This window comes from Microcaecilia unicolor, chromosome 6 (genome assembly GCF_901765095.1).
Source record: "Microcaecilia unicolor chromosome 6, aMicUni1.1, whole genome shotgun sequence".
NCBI lineage: Eukaryota > Metazoa > Chordata > Amphibia > Gymnophiona > Siphonopidae > Microcaecilia > Microcaecilia unicolor.
Window position 1 is genome coordinate 46,820,251 of NC_044036.1, and position 17,127 is coordinate 46,837,377.

At 42.2% G+C, this 17,127-nt stretch overlaps 1 protein-coding gene across 2 annotated transcripts in view; it reads left to right on the forward strand.

The window, feature by feature from the left end:
- The window catches only part of LRRC7 (leucine rich repeat containing 7), a 593,735-nt gene that overhangs the window by 415,747 nt on the left and 160,861 nt on the right, over positions 1–17,127 (forward strand). For both annotated transcript variants that reach the window (XM_030207242.1, XM_030207243.1), the window contains one exon: positions 8,836–8,965. In XM_030207242.1, the coding sequence (XP_030063102.1) occupies positions 8,836–8,965 (130 nt within the window). The remainder of the gene's footprint in view (positions 1–8,835; positions 8,966–17,127) is intronic.

Genomic DNA, 17,127 nt, shown 5'->3' on the forward strand with positions numbered 1-17,127 from the left:
TATTTTCGAAAGAGACGGACGCCCATCTTCCGACACAAATCGGGAGATGGATGTCCGTCTCAAAAACAGGTATAATCGAAAGCTGAATTTGGATGGCCCCAACTGTTTTGCATCACGGGGACGGGCGAAATTCTCGGGGGCATGGCCGAACGGTAGCGAAGGCGGGACAGGGGCATTCTGGGGCATGGTTAACAGATGGACCTCCGCGCCTGATAATGGAAAGAAGCAAGACGTCCCCGACGAGCATTTAGTCCACACAAAGTTGGTCCTGTTTTTTTCACGACCAAGCTTCCAAAAAGTGCCCAAACTGACCAGATGACCACCGGAGGGAATCGGGGATGATCTCCCATGTCTCCCCCAGTGGTCACTAACCCCCTCCCACCCTAAAAAACAAACTGTTTAAATATTTTTCCAGCCTCTATGTCAGCCTCAAATACCATACCTAGCTCCATGACAGCAGTATGCAGGTCCCCGAAGCAATTTTAGTTTAGTTGGTGCTGCGTGGGACCCATGCAGAGAGCAAAAATCAGAAGAAAAAAAAAAACATGCAAGTGCAGTCAGGGACGTCCAAAAAAAAAAAAACCATGCAAGTGCAGTCAGGGAGGTCCAAAAAAAACCAAAGCATGCAAGTGCAGTCAGGGAGGTCCAAATTAAAACAGCCACCTTCTGATTACAAGACCTGTGCTCTAACCACTGCACCACTTATTCACTTGTGTAGGCATTCCTTCCCTTTCCATTAAGTCCCTCCAAGTTTCTGTCAGCCAATCACCGCTCATATACCTGACATCCGTGTCAGCTAAACGAGCTGTGATTGGCTGACAGAAACTTGGAGGGACTTCATGGAAAGGGAAGGCAGTCTAGGCAGCTGAATAAGTGGTATAGTGGTTAAAGCACAGGTCTTGCAATCAGAAGGTGGCTGGTTCAAATCCCATTATTAATATGGTTTTAATTTGGACGTCCCTGACTGCACTTGCATGTTTTTTTTTTTCTTCTGATTTTTGCTCTCTGCATGGGTCCCGCGCAGCACCAACTAAACTAAAATTGCTCCGGGGACCTGCATACTGCTGTCATGGAGCTAGGTATGATATTTGAGGCTGGCATAGAGGCATCTCAGGGGGACCAGTGCACTACGAATGCTGGCCCCTCCCATGACCAAATGGCTTGGATTAGGTCTGTTTTTGAGATGGCCGGCAGCGGTTTTGATTATCGCTGAAAACCGCGGACGACCATCTCTAGGTCCAGCGATCTCACCATTTGTGTCGTCTATCTCAAGAGTCAACACAATGATGGGATTTCAGCGGGCCAAACCGTATAATCGAAACCGAAGATGGACGGCTATCTCGTTTCGATTTTACGGTTCGCTCCGCCTCTTCACGGAGCCGTCTCCGGAGATGGACGTTTTTACACATGGGCGTTCGCGTTCGATTATGCCCCTCCATTTTGAAGAAATTGCACCTGATTGTTTGACTTTTTATAATCTAAACTTTAGAAAGCCAGAAAACCATTTTAGGACAGCTCCACAGATTCCATAATGGTCGAGGATATTTAGAAGAATATTATGGTCAATAGAAGAAGTTCAAAGCTGGATTAAAGATGTGGATTTTTTAGACAAGCTTTTAATGATGATTACTACCATTATTAATTGGAACTAGTACAGTTTGTGAAAGTTAGATTGTTTTTTTGTAGAGAATGTTCCTTACGTGTCGCAGATTGTCTGTTGTTAAATGCTAGTGGAATTTTCTTGTGCTATCTATCCCTTCTTATTGTCTCTTAATGTTTGTTTTTGTATTGTTTTATAAAGTTTAAAATCACAAATACCTTATGTACAATTATTCACACTTCATAAACTCAATATGTTACATTTCATTTATTCCTGCTTTAGAAACAAGAACAGATTAAACCTTGCAAACAATTCAACTAATCTACATCAAATCAAAGCTTCTTGACTAAACTTAGTCAAGAAGCTTTGATTTGATGTAGATTAGTGTGAATAATTGTATATAAGGTATTTGTGATTTTGAAAAGGTCATATGTAATTGATGTTAATGTAAGAATTGACTAAGTGAAGGAGTATTTTAACCCTTGATTGAGTAGTAACGTTTTATAAAGTTTGAAACTGCACTGATGTAGTTTGTGAAGGGCAGTATAACAAACACTTTGAATAAATAAATACATGTCATGATAACTTTGCATTTTATGCAATACAGAAAAAAATGCATTTCCTGTTTCTCCAGTGTTGCATTGCATGCAGACTTCTCATGGTTTCTAATTCTAGTTTGTGACTGGCATATTCTGTATTTGAGGCTTTGTCTGAATTCTGCAGGTAGGACAGATGTAAGGTCAGGGGGATTTTTGAGGGGGTATGTGGGGGTACCGAGTACTGGCACCTTTTCTATTGTCTGCTAAAATTGACCCATGGACTTGAGTTTTAATGAAAGAGTTCAGGGTCTACACAACAATTCTGCCTTGTCATGGATTCTGTGACTGGTTGCAGGGGGCCTGGCTATTGTGGAGCGGGTCCCTCAGTGATCACCACCCACCCCTGAAGGGTGGCTTAGCATTTGAGTACCGGCACCTTTTTTTGCTAGAAAAAATGCACTGTGTAAGGTATAAGGCTACTGGCCAGTATATTCAAAACTAACTAGCCAGGAATGGCTCCTGGCTGGTTAAATAGCAGTTTAGCACCTAACCATGGCTATTCAGTGGGAGATAACCAGTTATCTCCCACTGATTATCCGCAGTTAATAGCTAGCTGCTAACCGGTTACATCACGTGACATAGCCAGTTAGGTGTGGATCTTCAGCGCCAAACCAGCTATGTTTAGCGGCTAAAAATCTAGCCCATAATACACAAATGGAGAGCCTAACCTGGTTGTGACCCCTAACACAAGTTTTGTGACCCCATTTGGAGTTCTGACCCACAGATTGGAAAGCTCTGCTGTAGATGGATGCCATTGCTTTTTCACCACAGGTAGAAACAGGTATTTAATGCTGTATTTGCACAATACACAAACATAGTATTTCACAGCAAGTAAACCCCATCAGACCCATGTCATCTGCTCATTATAGTTTTCTGTTTCCATACCACGGTTGTTTTGCTTTAGGTTCTTTTGGGTATATTTCTGTCAGATATATACTATAGAGGTGATCAAAAGTTATTACATAAACTTTATTTAAGTAAATGATAAACCATACATCACCGCTTGAGTTGCAGACAACATCTTCACCAGCGACTGGGAGGTCCTGGTACAGTCAGGCAGAGAGTCTCAGCGGGCACAATGGGTCTGGGCATCATGTGTGTTCCACAGAAGAGACCTCTGTCTGTGTGCCGCTGAGCTCCTGTCTTTATACCTACCAATATACATGATCTCATCATTTAATTTAATAAGGCTGGTGTGTAATTGAGGATGTGACAGTTTCCTAATGCATCCCCAGGAACTGGCCAGGTTTCCAGGGGCTCATTTGAAATGCCATCCTTAGCCCTAAGCATGTTTTCATTCCATTTAGTGAAAATCAGTACATCATTTAATATGATAATGCTATCAATTCCTGTCTTGGGAGTCCATTATGTACTTTCAAGAGAGCATTAAATGTAATAGCAATACTTCATTATGTACTTTCAGGAAACATTAAATATGATAGGCAGAACTCAGTGTCAAGCACAAACTTTTCTATTACAATAGTCTATTTGATCTCATGGATTTACTATCACTTCCTCTATATCACAGGTCTTCACTGTCAGTCCCAGAGGGCCATCAACAGGTCAGGTTTTCAGGGTATCCCTCATGAATATACATGAGAGAAATATGCATGCCTACTATTTCCATTGTATGAAAAGCTCTCTCATGCATATACATTTAAGATAGCCTGAAAACCTGATCCGTTGTTAGCCCTTGATGACTGAGAGCGAAGACCAAGGCTATAAACAAAGGCTCTTCTCTGTTTATCACATTTTTTATGAGTTCTATTATTGCTTTTTCTCATCCACCACCATCACTGCAAAGCTGTCCCATGTGTCTATTACCCAATTGAATTGCCTCTGCTTTGTCTATTTCCTTTTGGAGGTATGGCCTCCAGAACTGAACACAATACTATAGATGAGGTCTCACCAATGTCTTTTACAGATGCATTATCACTGTATAGTGATATTTATCAGTATGAACACTAGCATGACTTTCGCTCTTGCATCCCTTTTTCATACTGCAGCCCTGAGATCAATGAATATTTGCATGACAAAAATGGATAGACAACAAATCGGTATATTTGTTAAAGCTATATGAAATTGTTCTAGATTTATCAGTAAAATATCCCAGTATATTCAAGGGGAAAAACAGCAGTGCAAAACTAAATCAAATTTTTGCTTTATAGGAATGAAATATTGACTCCAAGGGCATACAGATAGAAAACAATATTTCCCAAAAATAAAGGAAATTTAGCGCAAGAAGTGACCTATACACTCCTTAGGCGTAATTATATAATTTGAAAGTATCAATCCATTAGAAGACAATAAACCAGCCAGTTCAGTCATATAAATACCATTGAACCAATCATATATCCTGTTCTGGGATTTCATAAGTATGGTTTAACTGCCCCTTCTTTCTTAGTAGGTTGCCAATATTTCATAGATCAGGTACTGAAAGACAAGACAGTGAGATTGTCTTGTGTTACCAAGATGTTTTCATGGCATCAGGGACATATCAAGAACTTACTTCATTTCATGCATGGAATTTTAGTCTTGATTTTTGTAAAAAAATAAAACTAGCTCTCTGAATAAATTTGTTCATCATACAAATAATGCATTGTTTTGGGTCATGTTCTCAAAAAGACTAAAGTTAGACACAATTTATAGAATAGTGCTGCAGTCGCGCATACATTTAGGCATATCCATTTGCACCAATGAAAATGTAGTGCAAATGCCTGCACCTAAATTTACACACAGTACCCCCTTATTCTATAATTCCGCATGTAAGTCGAATCCACGATCCACCCTGAAACGCCCCAATTTTCACACCCCCTTTTCCGGGATATGTGTAAAATTTAGGCGCAGATCCTAAATTTATGTGCATTCATCTTAATTGATGTTAAAATGCCAATTATGAGCACTAATTGGTCATTAATTAAATTATGTGTGCAGTTTTTGGTGAATTTTATAGAATCAGGGAGATGGTGTCTTCTATGAAGGAAGGGAGTCATTTCTTATTACATCAAATTCATAAAATACCCCTCTTTTCATTTTAAATATTTATTGAGTTTCAAAGAGAAGATCAAGAAGTAGTTCCATAAATTTCATGAACAATTACTCCTTTTAACCAGCGTGAAAATAAAAAGCCATTTCACATTATGTATTGATAGACCATCACTTTTCAGAATTGATCAAAATTTTGAGGTAGCTTGAAACTGGATTTTCTTTAAATGTTCTTTTAATATTTGTTCTGTGGGGGTAATTTTATAAAGCATATTACATGTGTAAATTATGTTTTAAAGGTGGAAAATGGTTCTTATAAAATCATGTGGATGTACCCATACATACATATAAGTATATAAGTGTATAAGTATTGCCATACTGGGAAAGACCAAAGGTCCATCAAGCCGAGCATCCTGTTTCCAACAGTGGCCAATCCAGGTCACAAATACCTGGCAAGATCCCAAAAAAGTACAAAACATTTTATACTGCTTATCCCAAAAATAGTGGATTTTCCCAAGTTCATTTAATAATGCTTTAAAGCCGTCCAAACCTTTTTTAAACTCCACTAAGCTAACTGCATTTACCACATTCTCTGGCAATGAATTCCAGAGTTTAATTACACGTTGAGTGAAGAAAATTTTTCTCCAATTCGTTTTAAATTTCCTACATTGTAGCTTCATCGCATGCCCCCTAGTCCTAGTATTTTTGGAAAGCGTAAACAGACGTTTCACATCTACCCATTCAAATCTACTCATTATTTTATAGACCACTATCACATCTCCCCTCAGCCGCCTTTTCTCCAAGCTGAAGAGCCCTAGCCACTTTAGCCTTTCCTCATAGGGAAGTTGTCCCATCCCCTTTATCATTTTCGTTGCCCTTCTCTGCACCTTTTCTAATTCCACTATATCTTTTTTGAGATGCGGCGACCAGAATTGAACACAATATTCAAGGTGCGATCGCACCATGGAGCGATACAACGGCATTATAACATCCTCACACTTGTTTTCCATACCTTTCCTAATAATACCCAACATTCTATTTGCTTTCTTAGCCGCAGCAGCACACTGAGCAGAAGGTTTCAACGTATCATCAACGACGACACCTAGATCCCTTTCTTGGTCCGTGACTCCTAACGTGGAACCCTGCATGACATAGCTATAATTCGGGTTCCTGTTTCCCACATGCATCACTTTGCACTTGCTCATATTAAACGTCATCTGCCATTTAGACGCCCAGTCTCCCAGTCTCGTAAGGTCCTCTTGTAATTTTTCACAATCCTCCTGCGATTTAACAACTTTGAATAACTTTGTGTCAACAGCATATTTAATTACCTCACTAGTTACTCCCATCTCTAGGTCATTTATAAATATGTTAAAAAGCAGCGGTCCCAACACAGACCCCTGGGGAACCTCACTAACTACCCTTCTGCATTGAGAATACTGACCATTTAACCCTACTCTCTGTTTTCTTTTAACCAGTTTTTAATCCACAATAGAACATTACCTCCTATCCCTTGACTCTCCAATTTCCTCTGGAGTCTTTCATGAGGTACTTTGTCAAACGTCTTCTGATGTGATGGCAGGAGCACACACACTTTCATACAGACTGTACATAGGCATTCCCAGGGGCTAAGTTTGAGCATTATTTACATGCAGGTCCAGATTCTATAGATTGTGCCAAAAAAAACTGCTCATAGCAGTATTCTGTAAACCTCGCCTAAAGTTAGGCATGGTTTATAGAATGCGCATAGTGGCCATCCCGTGACTAAAATTTAGGCACAGCCATTTACACTGACTAAAACCTGGTGTAAATGCCCATGTCTTAGTTAGGCGTGGATCGGGCGTATTCTAGAACAATTCGTGTCAGGAATGCCTACAACCCATCTATGCCCCTCCCATGGCCCCTTTTGTGATCTGCACGTTAAAATTTAGATGAACCACTTTACAGTTGTATGCATAAATTCCAATTACTGTCAATTAATGCCGACAATTGCTTTCTATTGGCCAATTATTGGTAGTGATTAGCTTGTTAAACAATTAGCTTGTGCATGCAAATTGGCTACACATGCAGATTTGGAATAGTGGTGTATACACATGTAGTTCTTTTCTTTTCTTCTTAATTGTGTTTTATTGTACACTGCCTAGATCTACCTGTTAGTTTAAGGTGGTATATCAAATTTGTCTTAATAAATAAATATGCCAGCATGCCACCCTTGCACGTATTTGCAAGGGCAGGGGGCATACACAGGGGCGGCCATAGGTGGACCATGGGTGGGCTCCCGCTTACACATGTAATTTCAATGTGTAAATTATATGGGTATCAGCTATACTAAGGCACTACCACACCTCCTCTTTGGCTGGCATAAATGCTTGTGCCTAAAGGTTAAACATGAAGGAGGACTTTTGCTACGATATAGGTGTCACTGTATAGGTGCCACCCTTTGGGTTCCCATATACATTGGTGCTGGACTTTTGGGCACCTAAAGGGGAAGTGTGTACAAGTCCTCCCCCCTCCCCCCTTCCTGCACTGACAGTGATCTGAACCAGGGGCCGTCTGATCCGGCAGAGGCACAGTGCTGCAGGTGGTGCGGTCCTCAGAGCAAAAGGCAGATCAGAGCTACCCCAGGCAGTGCCAGTGAGGAAGGACTGTTCCATCCACTCTCGCAGGCACCACCTGGGGCAGCAAAGATTTTATACTCGGAGGACCACCCCACCCACAGAACTGTGTCTCTGATGGCCCAGACAGTCCCCAGCTCAGATCGCAGTCATTGCAGGAGAGGAGAGGGAGAGGACTTTTAGCTGCTGCCTGTTTGGGTGCCCAGAAGTCATGGGAGGCCTCAAAGGCAGCGTACAAATTATGGCACCCAAATAGCAGTGCCAAAAAATCACACTCCTGTTAAGCATGTATATACTTGTTTGCATTCTCTAAAGGACAGTAGTGTTACTGCCTCTGTTTCTTTATAGAATAGGATCTGCCGTGCACCCTCCAGCCACCTAATTGTAGGTGCCCAGTTATAGAATTGCTCCATAGAGTACTCATATACATTTACACCTTCTTTGGAGTAGGTGAAAATTTGTGCACCATGGGGGCTGTTATAGTAGCTTATTCTATAAAGTCCCAAAAGCATCTGTGTCATCTTTATCAAATACTGTTACAAATGGATCAAAATAAAATATTTGGTAATAATATCAAACACCATGCTCCTACCAGCCTATATAATCATCATATATTATAATTTATAAAATCAATGACCTGAGGATGTCGTTATATGATTTTTTTTTTATTTATTTTGGTCCTGTTATTTATAATTATATAAGCTGGTGAGAGTGTGGTCTGTATAAAATGGGCATCTTTTTTTGAGAATGTTTATAGACACCCTGTTGTGAAATTACCCCTCATGTGTTCAGTTTTTAAGGTCAAAAGGTGATGAAAATGAAGGAACTGTGGTGGTGCCTCTTAGACCGTTTGAAAAACAAATCCTACTATTAAACCTATATTTTGCTGCATAAAATGGTATTATTTACTGAAGAATGATTATTTACATTTGCTAACTCATGGTTCTCCAACAGGACTTCAGTGTAACGTAACATGAAAACGTTTTATTTGTGTCAGTTTGAAATGGCTACCAGATGTTGTAATTTCCGATTTCAGTTTATCTTTATTAGAAGAGTTTGATTGTAGCTGTAATGAACTGGAATCGCTGCCACCCACCGTCGGCTACCTGCACAGTCTTCGGACATTAGCTGTTGATGAGAATTTCTTGACAGAATTGCCTAGAGAAGTAAGAGCCAGAATCTGTGTGGTTTTTTTTTTCCTGTTCCGTGTGTGCTACGATCATCTGTGTGTCAATGTCACATGAATCAAAAACCAATCCCTACAACTTTAAATTTGTTTTGGTGAAAGGGGATCCTCAGATGGTGGGCTAAGCCAGCTGTCGTGTTAGCTTTTCACTGCATCCTTCATCAATCCATATTAAATGTGCTTGTTAATATAAATCTTTATAAACATACTAGTGCAAAATTCCACTTTTTTTTGTTGTTGTTACATTTGTACCCCACACTTTCCCACTCATGGCAGGCTCAATGTGGCTTACATGGGGCAACAGAGGGTTAAGTGACTTGCCCAGAGTCACAAGGAGCTGCCTGTGCCTGAAGTGGGAATTGAACTCAGTTCCTCAGGACTGAAGTCCACCACCCTAACCACTAGGCCACTCCTCCACTGTTGCTAATATTTGAGATTCTACATGGAATGTTGCTATTCCACTAGCAACATTCCATGTAGAAGTCGGCCCTTGCAGATCACCAATGTGGCCGCGCAGGACGTCAGACTCACAGAAACAGAAGCCTGCGCAGCCTTCTACATGGAATGTTGCTAGTGGAATAGCAACATTCCATGTAGAATCTCCAATAGTATCTATTTTATTTTTGTTACATGGCAGGCTCAATGCAGCTTACATGGGGCGATGGAGGGTTAAGTGACTTGCCCAGAGTCACAAGGAGCTGCCTGTGCCTGAAGTGGGAATTGAACTCAGTTCCTCAGTTCCCCAGGACCAAAGTCCACCACCCTAACCACTAGGCCACTCCTACTCCACTCCACTTCAAAAGTACACTTATTTTAGTAACAACTTGATTGAAGTAACCCCTCCCAAGAATGTGGATGAAAGGCTAACATAACAATTGGTTTAGCCCACCATCGGAGGATCCCTTTTCACCAAAAAAACATTCCAGTTGTAGGGGTTGGGTATTTGATTTAGGAGCTCACGTTTGGAGCGCAAAATATCGGGGGACGGCTTTTACCACTCCAATTTCATTATCAGTTGAATAGTGCAAAATGATTCCATTTTTCATCAACGCCAAGAGATATCCGACGTGATACCATGTTTCACACGCTGTATTATGTTGGATACCTCATGGCGTTGATGAAAAACGGAAACATTTTGCACTATTCAACTGATGATGAAATTGGAGTGGTGAAAGCTGTATATTTATTAATACAGCAAATATGTCTCCATTGGAAGGTCCATCACATTTTATATATATTTAATAATTGACTTTGATGAGAGCAGATTGTATCCTGGGGAGCATGGAGTTTGAAGTATCCTGTGGCGTTTGGATTTTATGATTTATTTGCCTTTATAAAATAGGATATCAGAGCTAGCTCTTACAGTGCACAAATTCTTTAACCTGCTCTGAAGAAGGTTATGAGGGTAATTTGATAACTGTCCAGCTGATTTTGAAAACCATTTAACCAGCCAGGAATGGCTCTTGGCTGGTTAAATGGACTTCCGGCTATCCAGCAATATTCAGCGGAAGATAGTCGGCTGTCTCCCGCTGAATATTCCCAGTTAATGCTTAGTGGATAGCCGGGTATATTGCGCACTATAACTGGCTATCCGCCGATATTCAGCGCATCACCGGCTAAGTTTGGCGACCAAATTAATTGCAATATCTTTGGCTGGTTTAAACTTAACCAGCCAGACTGAATTTCAGCTTGGCCACTTAAATTTAAACCAGCCAAAAAACACCCAGATAGTCAATGCCGGTCACCAGAAGCGACCCGGTTCAGCGCCGACCATGGGAGGCAGCCCGGCTACCTTCCGCAGCCTGAATAACGGCCCCTGTATGTAGGGGCTGAGAGGGTGCCTGATTGGGGTATATTCTACTTTCCTTTATAGAATACTAGCGGGTTTGAGCTTAGGCTCAAGCACTTGCACCAGTGATATTTGGCATGTAAGTGTCTGTGCACACATGTGCATGTATATGCTGTTCTTCTAATGGTTTGTGTGCATATGCAGTGCCTAAATGTAGGTACCATCTTTATAGAATTACAGGTAGAAAATTGGTATAAAAATTACCCCTTTAGAGGCCACTTTTCAACTAGGATTTCTACACAGTAGTGGGGAACACATACAAGCATATTGGGGAAGCATTTCTGAGGCAGGGTTGGGATAGATTAAACACATTTCTAAAAATATACATGCACATTTTCACAGAGTGCCCGCTGAGCTTGTACATAGCCCATTTTCAAAGGAAGGTCCTCATTTACTAAGTGTTCATGTTATCACATGTGAATAGAATTAGAGGAAAATTCTATATATGGCACCAAACTTTAGGCGCTACTTCTACGCTGAATTTTTGGCATGGAAAAGTGTTCTAATGGATGCAAGGTGCCAAAATGCGACAGAAATTGCAGATCCGCATAATAACATACTTACACGCCCATTTATAGAATAGCACCTAAGTGTCTTTATGCACATCTGAAAAGGAAGTGTGGCCATGGGAGGGGTCAGGGGCTTCCCATAAAATGTGAGCAGTGTTGTAGCATTCGGGGGATCTGCACCCAACTTGCATTCCGGGATTTATACCTGGTTTCAGTTGGTCTAACTCCTTGTGCCCAAAATAAGTGTAGGTCACGGTGCTACATGCTATTATATAGTGGCAGCCATCCCGGAAAGGCCGTTATGGAATACTGTTCAGCACCAATTTTTTCCGTTGCTGAATTTTGAGCACCATATATAGCATTTCCCCCTTAATGTGCATTGAGAATAATGGGACTTGCATAGTAACGTGGTGGGGCATAATTGAACGGGGGCGGCCATCTCCAATGACAACCCTGTTAAGCGGCGTACCCAACTGTATTATCGAAACAAGATGGCCGGCCATCTTTCGTTTCGATAATACGGTCGGGACCGGCCAAATCTCAACATTTGGGCCGCCCTTAGAGATCGCAGGTGTTAGAGATGACCGCCATTGGTTTTCACTGATAATGGAAACTAATGGCGGCCATCTCAAACCTGGCCAAATCCAAGCCCTTTGGTCGTGGGAGGAGCCAGCATTTGTAGTGCAATGGTCCCCCTCACATGCCAGGATACCAACCGGGCAACCTAGGGGGCACTGCAGTGGATGTCACAAATTGCTCCCAGGTGCATAGCTCCCTTACCTTGAGTGCTGAGCCCCCCCAAACCCCACTACCCACAACTGTACAACACTACCATAGTCCTTAAAGGGTAACGGGGGGCACCTAGATATGGGTACAGTGGGTTTCGGGTGGGTTTTGGAGGGCTCCCATTTACCACCACAAGTGTAACAGGTGGGGGGGATGGGCCTGGGTCCGCCTGCCTGAAGTGCACTGCAATACCCACTAAAAACTGCTCCAGGGACCTGCATAGTGCTGTGATGGAGCTGGGTATGACATTTGAGGCTGGCAAAAAATGTTTTTTAATTTTTTTTGAGGTGGGAGGGGGTTGGTGACCACTGGGGGAGTAAGGGGAGGTGATCCCCGATTCCCTCCGGTGGTCATTTGGTCAGTTTTGGCATCTTTTCGAGGCTTGGTCGTGAACAAAAAGGGACCAAGTAAAGTCGGCCAAATGCTCATCAGGGCTGGTCTTCTTTTTTTCCATTATCGGCCGAGGACGGCCATGTCTTAACCACACCCCCATCCCGCCTTCGGTACAGTGCCGACACGCCCCCTTGAACTTTGGCCGGCCCTGCGATGGAAAGCAGTTGAAGCCGGCCAAAATTGGCTTTCGATTATACCGATTTGGCCGGCCTTAGGAGAAGGCCGGCCATCTCTCGATTTGTGTCAGAAGATGGCCACCCTTCTCCTTCAAAAATAAGCAGGCTAGTGAGTGACAGCATATAAAGACCTGAACAGTCCATCCAGTCTGCCGTCAAAGCCCATTCCAGCCTATCCAATGCCGTCTTGTCATTTGCAGGACAAAGACCATAAAAGTATGCCCGGCACAGTCCTCATGTTCCAAATTACTGGAGTTTCCATCGAAACTCTCTCCAGCCCATCCTAAACTGGATCGCCATATGCGGGTCTCAGAACATACAAGCCTTATGCCACCAGCACCGGCCTTAGCTGATTCAGCCAGAGTTACCATCTAAGCACCACTTGACATGCAAACACATATGCAACCCTTTAAGTTCTGTTCTTTTATACCATTCGTTTTCTAATTAGAGATCCTCTGTGTTCATGCCATGCCTTTTTGAATTCCACCACAGTTTTTTTTCTCCACTACCTCCCACCTTGCGTTAGTTAACATGAATTAAATCTCATTAACATACTTAAATATGCATTAGTATATGTTAACTCGCATTAGTAAATGACGCCTGCAAATTTTACCCTTTCAAAATTGAAGTAAAGTCTATGGGTAAAAAGTACTTGCAGACTTTCTACATATGAGCCTTGTTTGAAGGTTATTCCCACAGAGGTAATTTTATAAGGCAATTTAGCATACAGAACAGCATTTTATACACTGAAGTAGGCACTTGTAAAATTGCTCTGACATATACCTGGAGAACAAAAGGTGCTAAGAGGTTATATATCTACTTTTGTGTGAAACAGATGTGGATTTTCCTGGAAGTAGATAATGGGTGCAGCGAGGGGGGGGGGGGGGGTAGAACAGGATAAGAACAGATTCTTACTGGCACACACACACAAAGCCATCCCTACCTCATAGTGGGTTTAACTTTCTGTGACAGCCTTCATAATTTTATGAGACACACAGGTGCCTGGGTTGTCTTATAAAATAGGCTTCAAGTGCAACATTTTTATTGAAAAATTCAAATACATAACAATCCCCAACCCATAGGACATCATTCTCAAATAGCTGAGTTCCCAGCACAATTAAACATTAACATTAACAAGCTTCATCCATAAGAGCTATGGTAGTGGTGTACAGTCGTGGGGAGTGGGTTTTGGGCGGATTTGGGGGGGCTCAGCACCCAAGGTAAGGGAGCTATGCACCTGGGAAGCTATTTTTGAAGTCCACTGCAGTGCCCCCTAGGGTTCCCGGTTGGTGTCCTGGCATGTCAGGGTGACCAGTGCACTACAAATGCTGGCTCCTCCTATGACAAAATACCTTGGATTTGGCCGGGTTTGAGATCACCGGCATTAGTTTCCATTATCGGCAAAAACCGATGCCGGCCATCTCAAACCCGGCCATCTCTGACATTTGGCCGGCCCCAACCGTATTATCGAAACGAAAGATGGCTGGCCATCTTTTTCGATAATACGGTTCGGGACTGCTCTTTGCGACGCCGGCCAAATAGATGGCCGGCCATCTATTTGGCCGGCACCGTTCGATTATGCCCCTCCACGTAACACAGTAAATGACGACAGATAAAGACCTGTACGGTCCATCCAGTCTGCCCAACAAGATAAACTCATTTCACATGGTATGCAATGCTTTATACGTATACCTGAGTTTGATTTGTCCTTGCCATTTTCAGGGCACAGACTGTAGACGTTCGCCCAGCACCATTCTTGTACTAAAAGTTCTGAAGCTATTGTTGAAGCCCCTTAAACTTTACACTCCAGCCCATCCATATTTATTCAGTCTCGATCAGGGCACAGACCGTAGAAGTCCGCCCAGCACTGGTTTTGCTTCCCAGTTACCGGTGTTGCCACCCAATCTCTGCTAAGATTCTGTGGATCCATTCCTTCTAAATGTTGAATGTTACATCTCTTCATAGCAGCCACTTCTTCATATTTACGAACCAAACAGATCATTTTCCACCAGGCAAAGCAGTATTATTATCTTTCCATGCTGATAAAGCCTGTTGTATAGCTAATCCCATAAGCAGGGGTGTGCTGGTAAACTTTTAACAACAGGCTCTTTCTCCGGACGTAGCCAGCTCTGCAGTTGGAAGGGCCAGGGGTGGCCGGGGGTGGGGAGCAACACTTGCCTCTTTCTCCTCCCTCCGTGCGGGTACACTAGGCATACCTTTGTTGGCAGCCAATAAATGGACTGCCACCACTCCCAACGTCTTACTCTGAGCAGCATGCTGAAACTTCCCACATTTTGGGAGCCAGTTGTTAAAGTAGCCATGGAGGGCCCTACTTTAACAACTGGCTCCCAAAATTCTTAAAAACTTAACAACCGGCTCTTGCGAGCCTGTGAGAGCCTGCTCCAGCACACCACTGCCCATAAGTCTATCACACAACTTAGCTTTATCCTTGCTCAAAAGAGGAGACAAGACTGCTGATCGCATTACTACTATTTTATGACTTAATTCAATCTGACTACCCAGCACAGTTGTAATCCTTTCCCAAAATGTTTTAAATTCAAACAAGCAAACAAAATATGATTTAAAATACCCATAGCTACTAGACCTGTGCTTAGTCAATTTTAACACCTTATAATGTCCATGATGCTCTATGGGCAACACAGAGCAAAGATTTCAATACTGAGGTTGACAAAGAAGGCCTACAAACCCTAACCCCCACCCCCCACCCCCCCCCCCAATTTTTCCCATACCAACTGAGAAAAACCTTTCCCCAAATCATACTCTCAGATGTATTCCAATGCAACATGTGTGAACACACTCTTAAATGTAACCTCCCTATATACTGCAGAAGCCTTCGTAGGCACCCCAGCCAGCTCAACACAAAAGTCCTTCAACCTTAAATCCCTACTAACCGCCTGCGCAACTAGGCCTGACTCCTGCGGACAATATCTCACTGGCAACTACTGATAATAACATTTTGTTTTCAAATTATACTCCCTCTTTAACTCTTGAAAAGACTTACATCATCCTCCGTGAAGAAACAAACCCTTCTCCTACCAACTAGACCAGCTAACGGCACCATCCTAGCATTAGAATTATTCCAAATACTAATTATAAAATAGGCTTAAAATGCATGCCTCTTTTGGCTTCTCGTTTACCCCCACAGGTAGAAAAATGACTTTCGGAGCAAAATGCCTTTCTGTAGCTTACTCAGTACTGTCATAATACCAAACAAAAGGGCATAATTTATAATTCTGTCACCATGAGCTATAACATAATGGATTGATATTTGGAGGCATTATCCAGAGGGGGGAGTGTGCCTACCCAGATAAGTGCTACTCACCAGGCCCATACCCTGATTTTCAGCAGCTTTATCTGGATACTGCTAAAAATCTCTACTCGCCACCCCATCACTGTCTAGGTACTGCTGGCACAGTCTGGGGCGGAGTCAGAAGTTAACCAGATATCGCAAAATGGCGGTCCTAACTTATCCCTGAATATTTGCAACACCTAGATAACTTCTGGGGATTACTTTATACCTAGATATTCAGCCCCTGGCACTGAATAGGGGGGGGGGATATCTTAAGTAGGAGTGATAAAACCAGTACACATTTGAACTGAAGACGGCTGTGATGACTTCTGATTTCTTACTCTTCTCCATGTCACAATCTTTTTCTTAATATAAATTCTACTGCATTCAGTTTTGTTTTATGTTTGTATATTACAGTTTTTGGGTCTATTAAGTTAACCTTAAATACCTACTTGTCAATAGTGGGAGAAATGGAGTGCTTACTCCAGGGCAACATAAACTGTAAAGAGCTGAATGTTAAGTAAGCATTCATATCTATTGCTCCGTGTGAAAGACTGATATGTAAGGCCAAAGTTCCAGCGGCCCCGTTAGGTACAGGGAAAACTGCAGCCTTGTAGGTTGAGATTTTCTTTAAGGGGGTAATTTTCTAAAGCATTTTTCACACTGAAAATATGTTTTACATGTGGAAAATAGCGATTGTAAAATTGCACAGAGGTTAGATGCATACAAGTACATATCCAGGCATTCCCGAGAGCATCGATTGGGTAGAGCTAGGGCTGAACTTTGAAGTGCATACAAATATGCAAATACACACTTAGAATGCATGCACATGTTTACACCTTTCTAAAGTACATGTCAGTTTGTGTGAGAGAATTTATACGCTTTGGGGGGATAGGTCTTCAATAGAAATCAAACAAAATAAAACATGGAAAAGAAAATAAGATGATAGGGGGATAGGTCTGAAAGTCTTTTTTTTTGCAAAGGAGTGGAAAGCAATCATTAAAATAACTCAGGAAAGATCCAGCCCTATTCTCTAGGCAAAGTGGATTTTCAATGCTTGCAAACTAGTAACAAGAGGAACCTTCAGAACAAAGAGCTATGATACTGCACCTTTTAGTA